The sequence below is a fragment of the Oryza glaberrima genome, chromosome 11 (assembly GCF_000147395.1).
Source record: "Oryza glaberrima chromosome 11, OglaRS2, whole genome shotgun sequence".
Classification (NCBI taxonomy): Eukaryota; Viridiplantae; Streptophyta; class Magnoliopsida; order Poales; family Poaceae; genus Oryza; species Oryza glaberrima.
In genome coordinates this window covers 17,431,306-17,455,978 of record NC_068336.1, presented here as the reverse complement: position 1 = coordinate 17,455,978, position 24,673 = coordinate 17,431,306, and the positions used below count along the sequence as shown (strand labels likewise).

The 24,673-nt window shown below is 41.9% G+C and overlaps 2 protein-coding genes across 3 annotated transcripts; both read left to right on the top strand.

Annotated features, from left to right (window-relative positions):
- The first annotated feature begins 263 nt into the window (after positions 1-263).
- On the top strand, positions 264-2,396 carry LOC127753870 (uncharacterized). The gene has a single exon (XM_052279322.1). The coding sequence runs from the start codon at positions 436-438 to the stop codon at positions 2,080-2,082; it is 1,647 nt and encodes a 548-aa protein (XP_052135282.1). The 5' UTR covers positions 264-435; the 3' UTR covers positions 2,083-2,396.
- Positions 2,397-20,499: 18,103 nt separating this feature from the next.
- LOC127755047 (uncharacterized) lies at positions 20,500-24,125 on the top strand. 2 transcript variants are annotated; one of them, XM_052280680.1, is made up of 13 exons: positions 20,500-20,583; positions 20,757-20,865; positions 21,434-21,688; positions 21,796-21,879; positions 21,963-22,018; positions 22,105-22,240; positions 22,473-22,569; positions 22,652-22,718; positions 22,832-22,930; positions 23,020-23,109; positions 23,207-23,361; positions 23,453-23,560; positions 23,743-24,125. In XM_052280680.1, the coding sequence occupies exons 3-13, from the start codon at positions 21,472-21,474 to the stop codon at positions 23,906-23,908; spliced, it is 1,275 nt and encodes a 424-aa protein (XP_052136640.1). In that variant the 5' UTR covers positions 20,500-20,583; positions 20,757-20,865; positions 21,434-21,471; the 3' UTR covers positions 23,909-24,125. The 2 variants fall into 2 exon arrangements, with proteins under 2 accessions (XP_052136640.1, XP_052136639.1); XM_052280679.1 differs by lacking the exon at positions 20,500-20,583 and having other exon boundaries at positions 20,590-20,865.
- Positions 24,126-24,673: the final 548 nt, after the last annotated feature.

Genomic DNA, 24,673 nt, shown 5'->3' with positions numbered 1-24,673 from the left:
AATAGTCGAGAAACATAATTTGTTGGAAGTGCCTTACATGTTAAGCTCCTCTTCATAATTCAAAAATTTCACGAAAATTTCAAAGGCTTTAACTAAATCCTAAAAAATCCCCTAAAATCACTCTGTTCTTAATAGCACAAAACCCTTTTTTCCCTTTAATTCTCATGTAAATTATTATTATTCTGAAACAAGGCAAAATCATTTCCATATAAAGTATTATACACTCTTTAATTTTTGAGAAGCAAGTATTATACACTTGCTAGTAGTAGTTGCTCCTCCTACTGCCTAGTGTAGTGTATTAATTCGAGTTGTTGGCTTTGCTTCCCCTTTCTCGTGGCGCGCAGATTCATCGCGGTTTCGCAGTTTCCCCCGCCAACCCATTCCCGCTCCCCGCCGCGCCGCGCCTCGCCACGCCACGCCACGCCGCGCCACGCGATGCCGCCGCCGCCGCCGGAGTCCGGCGAGCCAGCCGGGGACGACGTCCTGCAGAAGGCGGAGTGCCTCCGGCTTCTTGACGCGCTCCCGGCCGCCGCGGCGGCCTCCCCGGCCTTCCGCCGCCACTGGCCATCCATCTCGGCGTCGCTCGCCTCGCTCTCGGCGTCGCTGTCCCACCCCGCGTTCCCGCCCTCCGCGCCGCGCCTCCTGGCGCCCCTCGCCTCCGCGCTCTCCGCGCTCGTGTCCGTCGCCGGGAACGGCGCCGCGAGCAGCCTCGGGCACCTCCACACCGTGTCGCTGCTGTCGTCGTCGGCTGCCGAGCTGTCCCAGCTCGCCGCCGACGCGCGGCTGCTCGTGTCGCCGGGGAATGGTGGGGGTGAGGGGGTGGCGGCGGGGGTGGATGGGCTGATCCCGCGACTCCGCCTCGGGTCCGCGGCTTCCCGCGCGGCGGCGCTGGACGCGCTCGTTGACTCCGTCGGGTCGCTGCCGCCGTCGGCGGCGGCGGTGGCGGTGTCCGCCGTGGCCGCGATGCTCGACTCGGGGGAGATCCTGCCGGCGTCGCGCGAGAAGGCCGTGTCCGTGCTCGCCGCGTTCGCGTCCTCGGACGCCACGTGCCGGCTCCTGGCGCAGGAGGCGGGGGCCGTGGTGCCCCACCTCTGCCGCGCGCTGGAGTCCGGCGGCGCCCGCGCCGAGCAGGCGTGCGTGGCGCTGCGCCCTCTCACCGCGGACTCGCGGGACGCCGCGGCGGCCGTGGCGGCGCGCGGCGGGGTGGCGGCGCTCCTCGGCGCGTGCGCCGCGGGCACCCCCGCGGCGCAGGCCGCGGCCGCGGGCGTGCTCCGCAACCTCGCCGCGTTCCCGGACCTCCTCCCGACGTTCCGCGAGGAGGGCGCGCTCCCGTCGCTCATCCAGCTCGTCTCCCTCGGCACCCCGCGCGCGCAGGAGCTCGCCCTGGGCTGCCTCCAGAACCTCACCTCCGGCGACGGCGACGAGTGCCAGCGCCTCAAGGTCGAGGCGTTCCAGGACGGCGCGCTCGGCTGCGTCAAGGACTTCCTCGAGTCCTGCGTCGGCGACGAGCCGGGCCTCGCCCCGGCGTTCGGCCTCCTCCGCAACATGGCATCCTTCCGCTACATCGCCGAGATAGCCGTCTCGGCCAGCTTCGTCGACCACGTCCTCGCCGCGCTGGGCAGCGACAAGGCCGCCACGCGCACGGAGGCCGCCATGGCGCTCGCCGAGCTCTGCAACGTCACCAGCCACGGCAAGACGCGCAGGGACGTCGGCGACGCCATCCCGCGCCTCATCTGGATGCTCGAGGCCAAGCCCGCCGCCGAGAGGGACGCCGCGGCGAGGGCGCTCGCCGCGCTCGTCGCGGCGAGCGGCTACAGGAAGCTGTTCAAGAAGGAGGAGCAGGGCATCGTCAATGTCGTCCAGCTGCTCGACCCGAGCACCGCCCGCGGCGGCGTCGACGCGCGGTTCCCGGTGTCCGTGCTGCTCGCCGTCTCGCCGTCCCGGCGGTGCCGGAAGCAGATGGTGGCCGCCGGCGCGTGCGGCTTCCTGCAGGCCCTCCTCGCCGCGGAGGTCGACGGTGCCAAGAAGCTCGCCGACTGCCTCGCCAGGGGCAAGATGCTCGGCGTGTTCCCACGGTCATGACACGGCTGCCGCCATTGCCACCGATCGGTGAAGAATTTCAGAGCCCTTGTGAAGATCAAATCTTTGAGCTGTATGTATGTGCTTTTTAACCAACCTGAATTTTTACATCCTGCTTTTGCTCTCTGTATCAAAAAATATGATATCAATGCTTCTGATGAAACTTTGTACAGGCTGCTTGAACCTTTCTGTTCCATAGCTTTTAGAGTGCTAGATGATGCGTGGTTTTTAGTGTGATCAAATAAGAACATGGAAAAAGATCTTGTAATTTAATCTTTGATCTGAAGAAATTGAGCTTCGTTTGCCGATGCGCATTACTGTTGCTTGTCAAATTATCTTGTGTTGTTCATTTGGCCTGATGGTTTTGTTTTTCTTCAGGGTATATGCAATTATGCATCTAATGTCATTTCATAGGTACTATAATTGTATTGGTTGAAATGGATACAACACCGACAATTGCATCATTATTCATGAGAACTAGTGGCTAACAGTTTTGGTTAACATTTTCTTGTCCGAAGCAAGTATGGCATTGTTCTCCTCAATTATTAACTTTTGTTCTACATTATTGTTCTCCTGAATTACTTCACCAAATGTTCTCTTTGATTATGAACTGGTTGCTAATGAGGGTACAATAGGTCTGAGTGGCTCATTTGCTCATAAGTCATAATTCAATGTGTAGAATAGAGATGGTTCCTCTTTTAAGATGAGGGATCAGCTTTGGTACATTTTGGTACAAGTTGGGCAAGGCCTACAATAACTTCGAACAGAGAAATGAGTGTACGATTCTGCAATACCCATCCAGTCGTGTCTTTTTCTTTCCTGACTGTATGACCACCAGTAAAATGGTTAACTGTCAACTGTTACTTAAGCTTAATTTTTGTTAAAGTTTATGTAGTAATCCTTGTTCTTTTGTAGAGTAATTGGTAATTAGGAGATGTTGATCCTAGCTTCATTTTTAACTGGAGGATTACTGATGGGTTTATAAGCTGAAGCTAGATCCAAACTCCAAATTTGAGTTATTTTCAGTAAGATGTTACCTGATCTAGTTGTTTCACTCGCTAAGGTCCAACAGATATGTTTGCTGGTTTCAATTGCATGATTTAATTCACATTTGTTCTGTCTTCATAGTTCATCAGTAGAAGTCTGTAAAACAATATGTGCAGAGCTAGTGAAATGTTGAAATGTTAAAAACCACCCTGTGTTGTTGGTCAATGGTAAACTGCCTATGGACTCAACTCAAACTCACATGGGGATGGGGTCAACTGGTGCAGCAAATCTACCACTCTGGCACATTAATGAGCAAGCTTAAATGTGACTACATGGGGGCATGCTGGGTTAGGTAACCTTTTTTTTCTTCTGGACCAGACTGACTCAGATTGGAGATGATGAGCACTACACCAAAGGTTTACTAGTAACATCCATGCATATACACTCACATACATCCATAAAGGTTATGTTTAGTTCACACTAAAGTTTGGAAGTTTGGTTGAAATTGATACGATGTAATAGAAAAAATGTGTGTATGAAAGGTTTGATGTGGTGGAAAGTTGGAAGTTTGGAAAAAAAAACTTTGGAACTAAACAGGGCCAAAGAAACAAACAATTCATATCTACGAATGTAATTCATAGCTAGTATTTGGTTTATTTTGGGATATATTCATAGCCAGGAATTGATTTATTTCGAGGCGGAGGAAGTACACATTGTGCAATCATGCAAGAATCATCAATCATATCACACTGTCCATGATACTGGTAGCTATGGCATTCTGTTGAGATGCAACATTCTTCTTCTTCAGTCCAAGATGCATGCATGGATGCACAGGATGCACAGCCAGCCACATGGCCACAACTCATGGACACCTGGTGGGTATAGTTGGTGGGCAATGGTAGGAGGAGGCTCATGTCATGTGTATTGCTGTGATCCAAAAATGTGTATTGCTGTGATCCAAAAATGCTGAACAGTGTCAGGAAAATGGTTTTCCCAGAGAGGGGGCATGCCATGTTCTGATGCTGGTTAGTTTTTTCTGGAGTGAGTGCCCTGAACCTTCCTCTGATGAAAACTGATCCCTCTGATCGCCACTGTTGTCGCCTTGTGATGAACCATCATGCATCTCTCATCTCTTCATGCACATCATCATTATGGCCTCATCATCCATTACGGCTCGTTTGCTGATTTTTTTTTTTTTCTGAACGGGCAAAAGCCTTTTACCCTGAGCATTGATATATTAGCAAGGAAAAATAGTTTTACCAATTAATTGCAACCAGCTGACGCATGTCATGGAGGATTACATAGAGGGGGAATGGCACACTAGGCTAACGGGCTAGTGTCACAGTAGTCGTTCGTCTCTTCTTTAATTTGGTTTTTTTTTCTCTTTTTTTTGGCATAGGTCGGTCTGACTGATTGCGTCGCGTAACAAACATTCTATTCCTCTAATATATTGACGTGCAATCCTTTTACGCGTTTGAGAAAAAAAGCACACTGGCTAACTAATGAAGACAACCAGACTCAAAAACAACGAGAAAAAAAAGGATAGTGAAGAGTCCCTGTGAATATGGTAAGGAGAGCTCCTAGGGGACTAGGTTTCATCGTAACCTAAACCTTTTCTTCTTACACGATGTGATCGACTAAATATCACTCTCTTTATATAAAAATAATCACTTGTAGTATACTTATCTACTCCCTCCGTTTCACAATATAAGTCATTCTAGCATTTTTCATATTCATATTAATGTCAATGAATCTAGATATATATATCTATCTAGATTTATTGACATTAATATGAATATGGAAAATACTAAAATGACTTACATTGTGAAACGGAGGAAGTAGATTTGTAAATACACATACCATAGGCAGTTGCTGTCGCAGCCGCAGTGCTAGCTAGCCTAGCCGAACGCAACCTATATCTTGCAACAGATGGAGTAATATTTAACTTTAACCTTCGGTCTCCTTGCCAAGTTGAGAGTTTCAGGCATGAGGTGATTAATTAGCAAAGGCAGGCTTAACACTGGATTGGGAGTCAGTATCATTAGCTCCTAAGCCTGGGACGGTAATGGTGCTTAACACTGTTTTTTTTTTTGGCAATTACAAATTTACCACTACTTTAAATTGTTATCACAAGATTGCTACTAAAAAATTATAAAAATACCACTAACACTATCATTCGAATGACATCGTTATAATATTAAAAAAATCGGTGGTAAATTTACAAATGACCTTGCACCGACGCACACGCAGCATTGCAGTTGCATTTGCAGGCAGCAGCACTAGCTGAGCTGTCGGCCTGATCGGCAACGGCCCTGCGTGTGCCTTGAGCGGCGGACGGACCCCGGATCCTCTGCGCCCAAGGGGACCTCCGGACCTGTAATGTTAAGGGCATCGTGTGTCGCCCGAAAATTAATTGTAAACCGTAACGGTATACTAGCGATAAAAATATGTTGCTTACACTGTTTGACGACGTCTTATTCAAAAAATTTATGTAAATATAAAAAAGAAAAGTTATGATTAACGTACTTTGGATAATAAAGTAAGTCACAAATAAAATAAATAATAATTTTAATATTTTTTAATAAGACGAATAATCAAACAGTGCAAGTAAAAGGTCAAAATTCTTTATATTATGAAACGGAGGGAGTATTAGGTACGAAAAATTTTAACTTAAAAGTTAGTATCGCCGAAAAAATTATTTTTACAACTATCTTAAAATCAAATTTAAAATTATGTTTTAAAATTAAAATCTTTACTTTGGCTTATTCTTTTTTACAACCGATAGGAATAGGGAACTATGAGAAGTTTTTTCTATTTTCTTTGAAAAGGTATGATTATATAATTAACACAATCCCCACGGTAAAAATATACTTCAAACAAGCAATTACAACGCTTTTGTCCTAACAAAAATAAATAAAATATGTGCTAGAGAAAACAAACAGGCTTCACTTATTGGAATGACGAAACAGTGAAGTACGGACTGCTGAATTTATTTTCCTCGAGAAATTCGATCTGAATTATTTTTCCTTGACAAATCCACACATGTGACATTTTCGTGCCGCCAACATGTTTTCCTTTTTTTAATTAACCGATAGTTTTGCTTTAATAAAATTCCGGCACAAAAGAATCTTAGAATATTTTCAAATAAAATCTTGACTTTCCCTATTTCTTAGTGAAAGGAGAGGAATCACAGAGAGTTTTCCGGCAAAAGGAATTATGGACAATACTCTTGGACACGAAAATTAATGGAGATGCCAAAACTTGAGCCATAAGAGGAGCAAAACATCTCTCAGAGTGAATATCTTAGTATTTTCCATCCCTATGTACAGTTTATTATTATTTTTATTATTACCTATTTAGCTTTTTTTTTCATGCTTTGATGAAATTGGGACAAACCAATATTGGTTTGTTCATATTTTTTTGCCCTATTTCTTGTATAATCGAGTATAATTAATTGGAGCCGGACTGTTGTTCAAATTAGCATTTGTCAATTGTCAATTTGTCATGCTTCCACCAGAATTGGACTACTCCTATCTGAATTTTGAAACCACTGTGTTTCAAACTTACCGACACAATGCTTGGCTAAATTGTGAGACAAGCCACAGTGAAATCAAACTGTTATTATGTCCATGGTGAAGGGCTCAACGCACTAAGTCACTGTTTAGTGTTATTAACTTCATGCACGGCCGTAGAGGTGGATCAGAGACAATTAAAAATTTTTCCGGCTATTTATAACGGCCACAGTGAATCCAGGACATTGACAGCTTTCTGGAGAAAGGGCTCTTCTGTTTAGTGTTAAAGATGCTGCTGCTGCGTGCTTTGTTTGACCTCACTAATCTCGCTTTTCCACTATGGAAGTCTTTCTAGCTACTCCCTGCAACTGTCCTGTCCTTTGTGTTTTCCTTTTTGCAAAGTTGAATCACTGTTGTAGAAGGCTGTCCACGAGTGTGTTTATTTTGCGGAAAGAAAATTTTTAGATGTCACATCGGATACTTGACTGGATGTTAGAAAGGGTTTTTTTTGACAGGAATGAAAAAACTAATTTCATAACTTGCCTGAAAACCACGAGACGAATCTTTTGAGCCTAATTAAGCCGTCATTAGCACATGTGAGTTACTATAGCACTTATGGCTAAGTTCAAAAGATTCGTCTCACAATTTTCATGTTAACTGTGCAATTAATTTTTGTTTTTATCTATATTTAATGCTCCATGCATATGTGCAAAGATTCGATGTGATTTTTTGAGAAAAAAAATTTTGGGAACTAAACTAGCCCTTAGATAATATAGCTAAACAGTGCAAGTTCATGGATGGAACTCGATCGTAAGCTCCAATAATGACTCGATCGTTCGGAACGCACAAATTTTCAATGTTTTCATTGGATTTAGTTCAATTATTGTATTTTAAGAAAATTCTCTATTTTACAGCTGATTTACAGGATTTATGACAGCTAGCTTAAAGCATACTCTCTGCATGAAAAAGATCCTTTTTAATTTTTAGGTTTTCCAAAAAAAACATATTTTTATCAGTGGGGTCTACTCTATTTCTTAATATCACTGTTTCTTTTGGGTACATTTTATGAAACCCTACCTATTATGGTCTAAGTTGCACAAAACCACATTGATTTTGGTGCGTCACATAACCTTAGGTATTATGATCTTAAAGTTTCATAAAACCATACCGTTAATCAAATTGATATACTACTGTATCAAAATTTTAAAGCTATACTTATATACTTATATGAATATAACATTTCTATGATGAACAAAGAGCTTATAATTTTGAGATGTAATTGTAGAATTCCAAAGTATGATGTAATTTCTATGATCAAAGTATGATATCACATAACCACACTATTGTTCATTTTGACTTTGATCTACTTTGGTGGTTCTGTGAAATTTTATAGCCATAATACCTAAAATCATATGCCACGTACTAAAAACCCCAAGGTTTTGTGTATCTTAGATTATAATACATGTGGATCGGTGAAATTTACAATTTTCTTTCCAATTTTGCTATGCAACCATTAGACTCCCTTCTCCTCCTCGTTTTAAAAAAAACATTTGGAGGAAAAGACGTCCCTCCAATTTTTTTTTAAAGAACAAATTATGAGCATATGATTGAACATGGGATATTGGGATTACTACACACCTCTTGTCACTGCACTATTAATTGTATCTTTCCTCCTCGTTTTTTTCCCCTTAGTTTCTCTATTCAGTAATGAAGGGTATGTTTGTCTCTTGGCTCTTTGTGATATGCATTTGACTTTATAAAACATCTTTGTGGGACGGAAGGAGTATGCAATAGTAATTAATATCTGACCCACAAAACTACCTGCTGTGCTAGTAGACAAATTTGTTGATGTGGAAGGAAAAGAGAGGGTGAGGGGAGAAAAATATATATTAACCTTTTTGACTTGTCATCAATCTTCGACACCAGCTACATACGGTGAATTTTGTTGTATACTTGTATGTGATTAGCGAAGATGAAAGGTAAATAAAAAATAATAATAATTTGATGAATTAATTTTTAGAGATTGGCTCCCCGCAATAAAAAAAAAAAAGAGATTGGCACTATCTCAACTATATATACTACTTTAATTAACAGACTCAACTATTTTAATTATCCTTATGGGTAATTTTAAAGGAATTAAGAGCTTAATAATATGTCCTCACAAAATAATAGCTTAATAAATAGTATGATATATTGTGTAGTACTATGTAATTGGGAAAGACAACTCTAGTAGTGCTAGATGGTCTAGCTCGTGATGGGTGAATCTTAGCCCAAGTTCCTCTTGTTCGAGCGTGGACTGAAATTGGGCTTCGATAGCTTGGGCTTTAGGACGAATATTTAACTTCTTCCCTGAAGCAATAGCTACATGATTTGTGCACAATTTCCACACAGTCTATAATATAAAAATGCAAATTTGGAATAGAAGTAGAACTTTCCAAAAAAATGGACTTAATTTCTTTTCGAAAATAAACAAGCCACTGCAGATGTTACGGCACAATTAGTACTCTTATGTAGTGCTTAAATAGTTGGAATCCATGCATTTTTCTAGTTTGACACAACTCACAACCTTCTCAGATGTTTTGTTTGTTTTGAAACCAATATGTTTTGTACTTCCTCTGTTCCATATTGTTCCATATTATATATGTAGCATTTTTGATTGTCTAAATCAGTCAAAGTTTTTTAACTTTAACCAAATTTATAAGAAGAACATAGCAACATCTGCAGCACAAAATTAGTACCATTAAATCCACCATTGAATATATTTTATGGTATATTTTTGTTTTATGTTGAAAATATTCCTATATTATTCTATAAAGTTATCTCGGAGAAGTTTTTTTGAACAAATTCAAAGAAGTTTGACTTAGAACAAACTCAAAATGCCTTGTAATATGGAACGGAGAAGCAACCTTTTATGCTTAATTTTAAACTTTTTTTTTATATATTTAGCTTAGTCAGCTCCTTCTTTGCGTCAAAGGCTATGTACTATATGTCCTGATATTATATATCTATTATACATTCATTCAATCTAGATCAAGTTTTTCAAACCAACATATATACCTAGGCGGTTGCTTGAAATTATTCATATGTATCTCTCATAATCCATGTTTCTTACAATGCAATTGATCTTCATGTCAATCAGCTGAGCTTCTAATTAACTTAAGCAGTACACACTTGGGGTGTTGGAATTAATGAATGGGCCTTAGCCCACTCGAAGATTAATTCTTTGGAAAATCACAAAAGCCCACCTCATGGGATGGCATGCATGTGGAGTTTAGTACCACCTTGCTTATTCTAGGAGAAGGGGACCTCCTTAAAAGGGAGGATGCCTTCCTAACCATTTGAAGCATGTGTGGTGGAGAGAAGAGGGGAAACACACGCGCGCGCTCGCTCGCCTCGCCGGGCCGGGCAGGCGGCGCGCGTGCACGACGTACGCGTCGAATGGTTCGAAAAATTGGCTCCTCACCCTTGCGCAGATGCAGCCTCCTTTTGCAGTTTTGTTTTGCTGCAAATTCGGATTCGTTTTTGTTTTGGAAACGTTCCGAAAAATCCGGTGCGTGCAAACGGCATGGAGTCCGGAGGTTCGGTTACGCGCAGTAGAGATCGTGCGGGCGCCCTGATTAAGCGACCCTTCTCTATATAAATCGACCCGCTGTCTTCACGCAACACACGCGAAATCAATCTAGGGTTTGCCTCCTACTCTGTACTACGCCGTCGCTCGTAGACTACTCCATCTCGCTCGCCGGCGTGCACCGGCGATCGAGAGAGCAGGTCTCCGGAACCTCTGTCTTCGACGTCCTGCACCGGGAGAAGACGGCAATAAGGTTTTTGGGAAGCGCTTCGCGCGACTGCTCCCTGTTCGTTCGCGACGGCTCGTCTTCCTCTTCGCTCGCGTGTTTCGTGCCTTCGTAGACGCCTGCGAAAAGTTTCGACCAAGCAGCCGGTCTTTCCGTCACCTCGGTACGTGTTCAATATGTTGCGCATATTTGATCTGTTCATGTTATACTGTGTAGTTTACATGTGTAGATCTAATGATGCGTTCATGCTAGTTTTCATCTGTAATGTCATGATTTATTTATGGAATAGATTAAATCATTATATGCCTATAATCTCAACAATCCAAAAACCTTATTATAGGCACTGTGATTTTACTATGGCTGGTTTTGCCGATGCACTGAGGCCGGATAAATTCACCGGTGTGCATTTTAAGAGATGGCAGATCAGGGTCACTCTGTGGCTGACAGCTATGAAATGCTTCTGGGTGAGTACTGGCAAACCTGAAGGAATTCTTACTGCTGAACAGCAGAAGCAATTCGAGGAAGCCACTACTCTCTTTGTGGGATGCATTCTTAGCGTTCTTGGCGATCGTCTGGTCGAGGTGTATATGCATATGACCGACGCTAAGGAGTTGTGGGATGCACTGAATACTAAATTCGGTGCTACTGATGCTAGCAATGATCTATATATCATGGAGCAGTTTCATGACTACAAGATGGCTGACAACCGTTCTGTAGTCGAACAGGCTCATGAGATACAAACCATGGCTAAGGAACTCGAACTCCTTAAGTGTGTCTTACCCGACAAATTTGTGGCCGGGTGCATTATTGCGAAATTACCTCCATCTTGGAGAAGTTTCGGTACTGCACTCAAACACAAGAGACAGGAATACTCTGTTGAGGGGTTGATAGCATCTCTTGATGTTGAGGAGAAAGCTCGGGAAAAGGATGCCGCGTCTAAGGGCGATGGTGGGCAGTCTAGTGCCAATGTTGTGCACAAGGCCCAGAACAAGAGCAAGGGGAAATACAAAGCTCAGCAGACCACCAACTTCAAGAAGCAGAAGAAGAACAACAACAATCCTAATCAGGATGAGAGGACTTGCTTTGTGTGTGGTCAAGTTGGTCATCTGGCTAGGAAGTGTCCACAGCGCAAGGGGATGAAGGCACCTGCAGGGCAGACTTCTAAGTCTGCTAATGTGACTATTGGCAACACTGGAGATGGAAGCGGGTATGGTAATTTACCTACTGTTTTTTCAGTTAATCAGTCTACTAATTGGTGGGTTGACACTGGGGCCAATGTACATGTTTGTGCTGACATCTCATTGTTTTCTTCTTATCAGGTCGCACGGGGTTCCACCGTCCTAATGGGGAATGGGTCACATGCTTCTGTTCATGGTGTTGGCACGGTAGATCTGAAGTTTACTTCGGGAAAGATCGTGCAGCTGAAGAACGTGCAGCATGTCCCTTCTATCGACAGGAATCTTGTTAGTGGCTCCCGTCTGACTAGAGATGGATTTAAGTTGGTTTTTGAGTCTAATAAAGTAGTCGTGTCTAAACATGGATATTTTATTGGTAAAGGTTATGAGTGCGGAGGCCTGTTCCGCTTTTCCCTTTCTGATTTCTGCACTAAGTCTGTGAACCATATTTGTGGCAGTGTGGATGATGAGGCTAATGTTTGGCACTCACGTTTATGTCATATTAATTTTGGCTTGATGTCTCGGCTTTCCAGCATGTGTTTAATTCCTAAGTTTTCCGTTGTCAAAGGTTCTAAGTGCCATAGTTGTGTGCAATCAAAGCAACCTCGCAAGCCTCACAAGGCTGCCGAGGAGAGAAACTTGGCACCACTAGAACTCCTACATTCAGATCTTTGTGAAATGAATGGGGTGTTGACGAAGGGTGGAAAACGATATTTCATGACGTTGATTGATGATGCTACTAGATTTTGCTATGTGTACTTGTTGAAAACGAAAGACGAGGCTCTAGACTATTTTAAAACTTATAAGGCAGAAGTTGAAAATCAACTTGACAGAAAGATAAAAAGGCTTAGGTCTGATCGTGGTGGAGAGTTTTTCTCGAACGAGTTTGACTTATTCTGTGAGGAACATGGCATCATACATGAGAGGACGCCTCCCTATTCTCCCGAGTCTAATGGGATTGCTGAAAGGAAGAACCGCACACTGACTGACTTGGTGAATGCCATGTTGGACACCGCGGGACTGCCTAAGGCATGGTGGGGGGAGGCATTGTTGACCTCAAATCATGTGTTAAACAGAGTTCCTAACAGAAATAAGGACAAAACACCATATGAGATATGGATTGGGAGAAAACCATCACTTTCTTATTTGCGCACATGGGGGTGCTTGGCGAAAGTCAATGTACCAATAACGAAGAAGCGCAAACTTGGACCTAAGACTGTGGACTGTGTCTTTCTGGGATATGCTCATCATAGCATTGCCTATAGATTTTTAATAGTTAAATCCGAGGTACAGGACATGCATGTTGGTACAATATGGAGTCTCGTGATGCTACCTTCTTTGAGAGCTCTTTCCCAATGAAGGATACATATAGTGGTTCGAACCAACCCTCTGAAATAATTCCCAGTTCAATCACACCACCAGAACAAACTGAACATACACATGAACATGTCTCTGAGGAGGATGTCAGTGAAGCTCCTCGAAGGAGTAAGAGACAAAGGACGGCTAAGTCTTTTGGTGATGATTTCACTGTGTACCTCGTGGATGACACTCCTAAGTCAATTTCAGAAGCATATGCATCTCCTGATGCAGACTACTGGAAGGAGGCTGTCCGTAGTGAAATGGATTCCATTATCGCTAACGGGACTTGGGAGGTGACAGAGCGACCCTATGGGTGTAAACCTGTGGGGTGCAAGTGGGTGTTCAAGAAGAAGCTTAGGCCTGACGGTACTATTGAAAAGTACAAGGCTCGGCTTGTTGCTAAGGGCTATACTCAGAAAGAAGGCGAAGATTTCTTTGACACTTACTCACCTGTTGCTAGATTGACCACAATTCGTGTGCTACTTTCCCTAGCAGCCTCACATGGTCTTCTCGTTCATCAAATGGACGTTAAGACAGCTTTTCTTAATGGAGAGCTGGATGAGGAGATCTATATGGATCAACCTGATGGGTTTGTAGTTGAAGGTCAAGAAGGCAAAGTGTGCAAATTGTTGAAGTCTTTGTATGGTCTGAAACAAGCTCCTAAACAATGGCACGAGAAATTTGACAAAACATTGACATCTGCAGGCTTTGCAGTCAATGAGGCAGATAAATGTGTGTACTATCGCCATGGTGGGGGTGAGGGAGTTATTTTGTGCTTGTATGTTGACGACATACTGATATTTGGGACAAACCTTGATGTGATAAATGAGGTTAAATCATTCTTGTCTCAAAATTTTGATATGAAGGATTTGGGAGTAGCTGATGTTATCTTAAACATTAAGCTAATTAGAGGTGAGAATGGGATTACACTCTTGCAGTCCCATTATGTGGAGAAGATTTTGAATCGCTTTGGCTATATTGATAGTAAGCCTTCTCCAACACCTTATGATCCTAGCTTGTTGCTTCGCAAGAACAAGAGAATTGCTAGGAATCAACTGGAATACTCCCAAATTATTGGCTCGTTGATGTACCTAGCTAGTGCAACTAGGCCTGATATCTCCTTTGCTGTGAGCAAGTTGAGCCGATTTACCTCTAATCCGGGAGATGATCACTGGCGTGCGCTTGAGCGAGTAATGCGCTATCTGAAAGGTACTGTGGAATTGGGACTTCACTATAATGGGTATCCTGCGGTACTGGAGGGTTATAGTGATTCTAACTGGATCTCTGATGTGGATGAGATCAAAGCCACTAGTGGATATATCTTCACACTAGGTGGTGGTGCTGTTTCATGGAGGTCTTGCAAACAGACCATTTTGACGAGGTCAACCATGGAAGCAGAGCTGACGGCACTAGATACTGCTACTGTTGAGGCAGAATGGCTGCGTGATCTACTAATGGATCTGCCTATTGTTGAAAAACCGGTGCCGGCTATCCTTATGAACTGTGACAATCAAACGGTAATTGTCAAAGTGAATAGTTCTAAGGATAATATGAAATCGTCTAGACATGTGAAAAGACGATTGAAATCTGTCAGGAAATTAAGAAACTCCGGAGTTATAACGTTGGATTACATCCAAACAGCGAGAAACCTGGCAGATCCCTTCACGAAGGGACTATCACGAATTGTGATAGACAATGCATCGAAGGAGATGGGTTTGAGACCTATGTGAGTTATACTATGGTGGTAACCCAGTCTATGTGATCGGAGATCCCGTGAATTAGATCCTGGGAAGAACAAATCATTAGTAAACTAGAGGAGAGTACCAATATATACCTTCTCCAAGTGAAGATGCATGTACTCTCGTGAGCTGCAAGGCAGGTTGGCTATGCCTTAATGAGTTCTGTTGGCTTTAATTAGCGAAGATGTTGTCCTGCAGAACATTCTTGAAAGAACTCACCTTTGTGAGCTTGACTGTTGGTCGCAGTCTATGAAGATTTTGGGTGAATCTTCTAGGAAGCTTACTAAAGACCTAGGAGTATGACTTATACGCTCCAACCGAGGGGTAGTCTACAGACGGTCTAGTACCAGATAAGACTTTGAGTGAAACTTGCTTGCACAAGACTTGCAATTCAAGGCGTAGTCCATTGTTCAAGTTGTGAGTAAGTGTAGCTTGGAGTTCTAGGTGGATGTTCAACCTTAATCGGTCTCCATCGAATCGTTGGTATATAAACAGTATATTGGAAAAGGCAAATCTCAGTGGGATTTTGAGATTTGGTGGGGGATTGTTGGAATTAATGAATGGGCCTTAGCCCACTCGAAGATTAATTCTTTGGAAAATCACAAAAGCCCACCTCATGGGATGGCATGCATGTGGAGTTTAGTACCACCTTGCTTATTCTAGGAGAAGGGGACCTCCTTAAAAGGGAGGATGCCTTCCTAGCCATTTGAAGCATGTGTGGTGGAGAGAAGAGGGGAAACACACGCGCGCGCTCGCTCGCCTCGCCTCGCCGGGCCGGCGGCGCGCGTGCACGACGTACGCGTCGAATGGTTCGAAAAATTGGCTCCTCACCCTTGCGCAGATGCAGCCTCCTTTTGCAGTTTTGTTTTGCTGCAAATTCGGATTCGTTTTTGTTTTGGAAACGTTCCGAAAAATCCGGTGCGTGCAAACGGCATGGAGTCCGGATAAGTTACGCACGACTTATCCGGTTCGGTTACGCGCAGTAGAGATCGTGCGGGCGCCCTGATCAAGCGACCCTTCTCTATATAAATCGACCCGCTGTCTTCACGCAACACACGCGAAATCAATCTAGGGTTTGCCTCCTACTCTGTACTGCGCCGTCGCTCGTAGACTACTCCATCTCGCTCGCCGGCGTGCACCGGCGATCGAGAGAGCAGGTCTCCGGAACCTCTGTCTTCGACGTCCTGCACCGGGAGAAGACGGCAATAAGGTTTTTGGGAAGCGCTTCGCGCGACTGCTCCCTGTTCGTTCGCGACGGCTCGTCTTCCTCTTCGCTCGCGTGTTTCGTGCCTTCGTAGACGCCTGCGAAAAGTTTCGACCAAGCAGCCGGTCTTTCCGTCACCTCGGTACGTGTTCAATATGTTGCGCATATTTGATCTGTTCATGTTATACTGTGTAGTTTACATGTGTAGATCTAATGATGCGTTCATGCTAGTTTTCATCTGTAATGTCATGATTTATTTATGGAATAGATTAAATCATTATATGCCTATAATCTCAACATGGGGTACATAATGCATGTATATATGATGCATCCATGCACGCAAAAATATAAATATTTATCACTGCAACTTTGTTGCTAAGTTTTAATAATATATGTTGATGTCAACTTGAGGACGTAATTAAAGAATTAAGATCATATCGAATTGTGATGCACGCAGTGATATCACGCTATTAAGCCGATCGATGCAAGAACGGCTTGGGAACCTACATTCCTCTGTGGAATGGATGCATGCATGCTTGCTTCAGAAAATGCAGCAACTGATTAATTAACAAGTGCTATATAATATATACTAGTAATTGTATATCTACCCTGACTTAGAACTTACGCTGCTGATCTATCTCACCTCTCTCCATCCTTGCACTGGAATTTTTAATTTTCTGCATACTAGCATATTGCCCATACATTAAAACGGATATTTAACAGAAAATTTTAACCCATTTTTTACCACTTTCTATATATATCTTCTCTTAATTCATTCATATCCTCTCAACTGATAAGTGGGCACTTTGAACTCATATTCTACGTTCTTTAATTCACAAAAGTAGGGAGCTAGTTAGGGGTGCATGGTGGCAGATTTACCATCGCCCCACTACTGTTTATTTTAAAGTACCATATATATAGATTAATTTCTTCATCCTTCCATACTGGATGCTAATCAAGCAGAGTTTTTTTCTAGATAATTAATGGATAACTCGACTACTGCTGCGTCATCAGAAACGCGCAAAGCACAATTATTGGCAGAGTTATATAGGAAGAGTGATTTCTTGGAGCATTAAGCACATCAGTTTGTAGGAGTATCAGCAATGATCAGCCATTCAGCCTGATGAATGTTCACAATAATGGTTCCTATTTTTTTTGGGTACATTCTAAAACTCTAAATTGTTAATATTTTACTGACCACCAAGCCTGCAAGCATACATGATCAGTCATGTGGCAGTGGTCCTTAATTACATAAGGAAGCCAGGTTTTATTTTATTGTATTTTTTCTATATATGCAAGCAAGTAGAGCATATACTAGTACAGTTCATGTTCATGGCTGGCTTCTAGACAAGTAAAGCTGTAACTGCACTATGCAAGTTGCATATCTAAGCTAGTAGCCCCACATATCTGATCTACTGATGGTTGCATCATGGGGAGTAGTTAGCTAAGCTATCTGGTGATAGTTTTGCATGTGTGATCCACTTGCCAACCACCTTCCATTGGCAGAAGAAATCACTTTAATTTTCCTTTAAAAAAGTGGTAGAAACTTCAATGGAAAAAGTGTGGTCCTAATCGTTTAATGCCACACATCCAACGGCTGATATAATGTGTGAATGCTGCATTCATACAGGAATGAAACAAAATCTTAAATAAATATTGCTAACACCCTGAATAGGACCTAGTCATAGTTGTTTCTGGTTAATCAGGAGGAACTAGGTCAAAGATAATATCTTTAATTTCTCCTGAAAGAACCAAAGAGCAGTGTACTTTCAAATAATGACCCTAGTTGGGGCATGCACATGGATGCATGTCATGAGCAAACGTTTGTGTAACCGTGTTGCTCTTGTTTTCTATGTTTTGGAAAGATAGCTTTTCTCCAAGTGGTTTTCAACTGGACTAGGAGATTTGTAAACAATATGCATGGTATCATATTGTTGATCTTGTTTGTCAACATCCAACATTTTCTATCTTTTTGGATAATTTCCACCCTTTTCTATTGGGAATATGTACATATCACTGGTGGAGAAGTGCTTTTTACTCCCGGTTTGTAACCCCTATATAGTCTCGGCTTTCTAACCGGGACTACGAAGCCGGGATTAAAGATCGCTATCTTTAGTACCGGGTGAAATAACCGGGAGTAAAAATACATTTTTAGTCCCGGTTGGTAACGATAAAGCATTTTTAGTCCCGACTAAAGAGACTAGATCCGGTTGCTTCTTTATTCTTTTATTTTCTTCATTGTTTTTAATATATTGATTTCACCCCATCCCATCCCCAAAATCCCAAATCAATCATCCTCAAATTGCCTCCAAATCCACAAATCGATCATCTCAAATACATCACAAAATCTTAAAAAAAATTACATCACAACTTCTACAAAATTCATCACATATTCACATCACACACAAATCAAATACATCACACACCAATCTCAGATCCGAATCACAAGTTCTCCCAAAAAAAAAGAAAGAAAAAAACGTTGGCGCAGGCCGCCGCCTCGCCGTGCGCCGTGCCGGCCGGCCAGCCCTCCACGCCCCGCCACCGCGAGGCCGCCAGCTGCCGGCCCTCCGCGCCCTGCCGCTGCACTAGAGAGGAGAAGGAGAGGAATAGATAAGGAGAGGAATAGATAAGGTTGAGGAGAGGAGGAGAGGAGTTAAAGGAGAGGAGGAGATAAGGTTGAGAAGAGGAGGAGAGGAGTTAACGGAGAAGAGAAGATACCTCGATCCGATCGCGCACGCCTCTCCAATCTCGCGTCGATCTTTTTTTCCCGGTTGGTGTTACCGACCGGGACTACAAATAGATCTTTAGTCCCGGTTGGTAACACCAACCAGGAGTAAAGCATATGGCGATCTTTTTTTCCGGTTGGTGTTATCAACTGGGACTACAAATAGATCTTTTACTCCCGGTTGGTAACATCTTACCAATCGGTAGTAAAGATTGAAAAGTACCCTGGAGCTTTTAAATCAGGACTAAAGATATTTTTAGTCCTGGTTTTTAATACAACCGGGACTATTGTGAAATCTGATGGACCAACCAAAGATGGTTTCTCCACCCGTGAATGGAATCCTTATAAACCCCATTGGTCATGCACATATGCCTTTTCACTTTACACTTTCGTTCATTCACAACCCCATGTGTAAAATATTGTCCCAAAAAAAGGCCCTGACAACACAAGTGTTTCATGCCACATCTTCTCACTACTTTTATGCCAGACGCAAGATATATAGCTACCAGCCTACCACCCACGCATATATATAGATATATATAATAGCTTTACACATAAGAAAATTAATTGCTACTAATTAAATTACGAAGTGAGCTTAACATTCAACTGATTGATTACATTGGAACCTGTCTACCCAGATTAGTTAAGTTCTAAATTGACATAGGTGCTTGCATTTATGACTAATTAGTATTATTTTAGTGATAAGCGATATGATCAACAAGGCGCCTGTGATGATTTTTATTTTTGAATCTTAAGACATATATATGACGGTCTCCCCAGTCTTCGAGATACTTATAGGGGTAAGGTGCACATGTGTTTATATGAGCATCCGCGTCTACACTGTGTTTCGAAAAATAATGTATATCAAATTCAATGTACAACAATTGCTTGCATGGATCTTAGGTTAATTAGATTAACTCTTTTGGATTTTTAACCCGATTTATGGCATGACAAGTAAAATTAAACATCTCCCTTGACAAGGCATAAAGGAAAATGAGGCGGACACGTGGGATTCATGTGGGATTTCCGACAACATTTTCACTTGGGTGCATTTATGTATTATTCTTTTCTTCCTTTTTTGATCAAAAGTTGTGTACTGAAGAATTTATACTCCTTTGATCAAGATTTGGTGCAAGGGTGTGGTTTCCAAAACAGATTTTATCTAGGACTAATTTCAAGAAACATTGAGTACTATGTCCTCAAAACAAATAATGTATTCCAGAAAGCATTGCATAATTATAATATTTCTACAATAATTTGAAATGGAAGTACTACAACTACCATTTAATTATGGAGTATATCACAAAGCACCATTGACTCCATCTACTATGATTCAAATCCTGTTGTTGGTCGTGTGCATCCTTAGTTGGTAAAGAGACCGAAGGCTATATCTTTTTTTTTTAAAAAAAATAATTTATTATATCCAAATGAATACTGTAGACAGTTTGATGGCTGAAATTACAATTTTCTTTCCTGTAAATGAATACTCCAATTTTATTTACTGCCTTGCAACAGATAACACAATTTCTCTTTTTCACACCAAACGTGCCAATGTGCCTATTTAACCATCTTTGACGAAGATAGTGAGAAACACGTCTTTGACGAAGCGTGAAATGAGTAAAACCTATTTAACCATGAATATTTATTTTTTGAGAATTAACCACGAATAAACTAACCATGCATGTCTCACACTAAAACGAACAAACCTATATATTTAACCATGCTGAATTCTTGTGTCAGGTAGAACTCCACGTCAACCCTAAACTCCAGGGAAACTTTCAGAGATCGATCACTCTTTTCTGTTACTCCAGGGAGTATATTTTTCTTCATCCGAGCATGATTCCTGAGCATAAAATAATATCAGCAGTTAATTGCACTGGCACCCATGCACCCACGACGGTGACCATCATACTTTAGTTCCTGTCAGTACACCCCTCTTAATCTTCCACTTGTGATGTGCTCCTCGCCATGTGATCCTCGCCCCCTCCTCCTCCTCCTCCTCCTCCTCGGTATCTACACGCCAAGATCTCTCTCTCTCTCTCTTTCTTGGAGAGTTGCAGTGTGATCTGAACAAAAGCTTCAGTTTTCAGTGCCATCTTGCGTTGCGTCTCCTCCTCGCTTTGCCGCTTGTTTCGCCAAGTATAAAGCCTGGTCCAGTGACCCTTTTTGTTTCGATGTGCAGGGTCAAAACAAACACACACACACACACATCTGTCTCTTCTTCAGGTTTCAGGTCTCCTGGCTGCTTTGCTTCTGCTGCCTCTGTGTGGGGCTCCAGCCTTGCTCAGATTGTAAGTGTGTGGGGATTAGTATGATTGGTTGAGTTCTTGGTGGTTCTTGGATGTGTTGATTATTGGTTTGCTGATCTGTATGCCCATCTGTGTGTGTGTGTGTACTGTTGCCTGCATCTGTTGAGTTGATGCATTATTGGTTTCAGAGCTTCAGAGTTGCGTGTATGTATGTGTGGAGATTCAGAGCATGCTGATGCCCCATCTGGATAACTAATCAGATGGTTAAATTTGTATCATTAATTTAGTTAGAACAAAAAACTAGTATGCCAAATGCTCACATTCTTGGGTTTTTTTTTTTGGTGTGTTATGTTCTGGTTCCCCTCTGCTAGTGTCAAGATCCAGCATTTGTTGATCACTTCTTGGATCTCTGATTCAGAGGCCAATAGCTTTCACTTCATTGATCCAGTTATCTGCACATTAATGTTAGTGTTAGTTACTAGTTTCATATGTTGCTTCTAGATATTTTGTCTGGTAAATCTCTTGCCAGAGATGAACAACCAATTTTTATTTTCTACAAGTAAATTGCAAGCTGCTATGATATCTGATCTCTGCTTTTTCTCTGCAAAAGGATGATTGGTGATCCAACCATCTTCATCACTTACAGAGATGGGGTGTGGTGCATCAATCCCTAAGAAATGCAAGGTAGGAGGGAAGGGGAAGAAGCGCCGGAGCGTCATACAGGAGGTTGCCGTATTCGTGCCGACAATTCGCATTCCGGTGGACAGTGATGTTGCCCATCCACTCAAAGGACTAGTATCCAAGGAGCTCGTCGACCGCCTCTCAAAGTTCAGAGACCGCGTTGTCGCGCTCTCTGAAGATATCTGTATGTCACTGCCTCTCTGGCTACTGGATTCTGAACATTTTGTAATGCTAGGATACTGACAATTTTTCTTTGATTTTGTTGTGTTCGGTTGCTGACTACATATGAAGATTGCGCGGATGTTTCGGATGTTTCAGAGTTACAGCATGCCCTTGAGGAGTACTTGCCAGTTGTTCTTGGCTTAACAATGAAAGGTCTGGTCTTTTGCTTCCTAAAATTTGTGTTAATTTCAGGATCAAGCTTGATGTTGACAGTGAAATTGTTATGATTTCAACAGAAAGCCGTCTTGAATCATCGGTGGAATTCAGATGGAGGACCTTGGATGATGACCAAGTGAGTATTCTGGATAAGCGCCAACTGTAATTCCAGTGGTCTGATGCTTTTCATTGCTTTATTGAAAGATGATATTTTGAATTCAGGAGTGTTGTCTTTCAAGTGCATGGTATGAAGTTCTGTCAGTCATCCACATGATGGCGATGCTTGCATTGTTTGAAGCCAACCTGATACTTATTCCGAAGAACGGTCAAGTTGGAGGTGAAAGGAAGGTATCAGAAGGTCTGTTCATCTTTTTGCTGTAAATATCTCTATAATTTTTATGAATATTCATACATTGGTGATATGTGCTTAGTTTTTAATCTTAAATGTAACATAGTTGAATTGTCTGAACAATATTATAGAATGCATTTTGATATCTATACAAGAAAATTCTATCACTTGAAGAATACATTACTTACTAAATTTAGTGATATTGATGAAAAATGAAACATTGACTGATTTATTTCTGTAGATGCAAAGAAGGATGTCGTCGATTCATTGCTCAGGGCATCAGGATGTTTAGATTACTGCGTGCACCGTATACTTGTACAGATACCAGCACAAGTCAAGTATGCCTGAAACCTGAAATACACAAATCCTTGACTATATATCACCTTTTATCAATCCCTTTATGGATTTGTACTATTGCAGGAAAAGTTTTCCTAGTTATTTTCAGGAAGGTATGCTTGAGGCCATTTCAATTCAAGCATTGGCTCAGGTAGTAAAATGTCTCCTTTATATAAATCCTATGAATAAAATTTTATTTTGAAGAAACTATAATTAAATTTCGAGGCATGCATTTCTTTATGTTTATCTCCACTATGAAAACAGTGTGTAGAAATACAGCTTGGATTGGCTTCAGAGTGTGAGAAGGCAACTCTGTCAGTAAAGAGGAGGCTAGCCTGTGAGCTAGTCAGTTATTTCTCACAGGTAATGCAACTTTTTTATTTCAGAACTATATCTGATCATGCATACTGAACATTGTCTGTGAATTTTCTGATATATCTCACTATTTTCAGGCTCACTATTGCTTATCGGGATGCGACACGAGTGACTCGTTCGGGAAGAAGCTCCTGCTGTTTCTGAAGTGGAAATGCATGGAAGCCAAGGTTGCCTGAACAAAACAAACAGACACAGCTCCATGAAGTCTGCAACAAAAGACATTGAATTCTCATATTTAACTCAAATGTTGCATCTTGTCACCAGGCAGTAGCGTACTACTACCATGGCCTTGTTCTTGACAAGGGCAATGAAGCCAGCAGCCACATCAGTGCAGTGTGCTGCCTCTCTGCAGCTGATGATCTAGTTGCAGATAGCAAGAGGGCTTGTTTGAGCTTCTGTTTGGCCAACCCCATCACAAGGTCTGAATTTTCTCTAAGAAGAATTTATTTTTATGTGTGATGTTAATCGGAATATGCGGTGATAGGAATTTTGTTTCTGAACTGAATTCAGGGTACCTCCTCCTTGGGGTATCATGAGGAATATGCACAAGAAAATCCCAGATGCTGCGTGCAAGAGATTCCAAATGTATGGATATCTTTTTGAACAAGACAATAACAGGTAATACTCTGATCTCAAGAGAAATTCCATGAAAATGATTCAAAAGCTGGAAATTGAAGCGAAATGCTTTTTCGTGTTTGTTGATATGATAATTTTCTTTGGATTTGGCTCAAGAACATGCTTGAACAATCTGTTCCTCATCTTTATTATGATCATACTCAAACTCTTATTTCCTGGAGCAGTGCACTTCAATCCTTACCAGATCTACCGGAATTTGCGCTGTCGCTGAGACCCGAAGGGTATGAACTGCCTAGCACTGATTCAATCTGGGATAATGTTGATAGCCAGCCTCAGATTCAGAGCCTCAAGGAGCATCTGGATGATGAAGACGAAGTGGAAACAAAATGATACTTCAGACATCCAAAACGCTTCATTTCATTGTACCATGAAAAGTAGCATTAGTACTAGCAAAGACATCGGAATGCTCAATTCAGAAGTGTTTGGATTCAGCATATGGCATTGAGCCAAAAAGAAATCAGAATATGTACCTTCTGTGTAGTTGAAAGTATCTATCACTGATTATAAACAGAATCAACAATAATAGGAAAGAAGGGTGTTTCTTATTTTTCATCTTCTTGCTGCTATAACAGATATACTCCCTCAAGCCTACAGTATTTAATATTTGATGTCGTTAACTTTTAGACATTAGTTTTATCATTCATCTTTTCAAAAAAAAAACGTAATTATAATTTATTTTTGTTGTAATTTGTTTTAACATTATAAATACTTTAAGCATGACTTATATTTGTACATATTTGCACAAACTTTTTAAATAGGATGATCAAAGCATGTGTATAGAAGTCAACAGTGTTCAACATTAAAAAAAGAAGGGAGTACAATATGTTTGATTAGTTAATTTTACTTAACTACAATGCCATTCTACTGTCGTAGTCTGTAGTATAACAGACGAATCCATCATGAACAATCTCTCCTGCTTAGCCTAAGGAACATCATTAACTATTATAAAAGGTTCTTTTGACAATATAGATGAGAAAAGTCTAGGTCTAGATAAACAAAAATACTTTTTTTCTACTTGAAATATAAAATTTCTGCTAGAAAAAAATTTGCCACAATGCTCCTCCATTGACTGCGAGACTTGGACACACGTGCCGT

Bases quoted from the DNA above. Each gene is read 5' to 3' on its own strand.
- LOC127753870 (XM_052279322.1), top strand. From the start codon at position 436: ATGCCGCCGCCGCCGCCGGAGTCCGGCGAGCCAGCCGGGGACGACGTC.
- LOC127755047 (XM_052280680.1), top strand. From the start codon at position 21,472: ATGGGGTGTGGTGCATCAATCCCTAAGAAATGCAAGGTAGGAGGGAAG. The intron at 22,570-22,651 runs GTATGCCTGAAA...GTACTATTGCAG, and splicing joins CAGATACCAGCACAAGTCAA to GAAAAGTTTTCCTAGTTATT. The intron at 23,362-23,452 runs GTCTGAATTTTC...AACTGAATTCAG, and splicing joins TTGGCCAACCCCATCACAAG to GGTACCTCCTCCTTGGGGTA.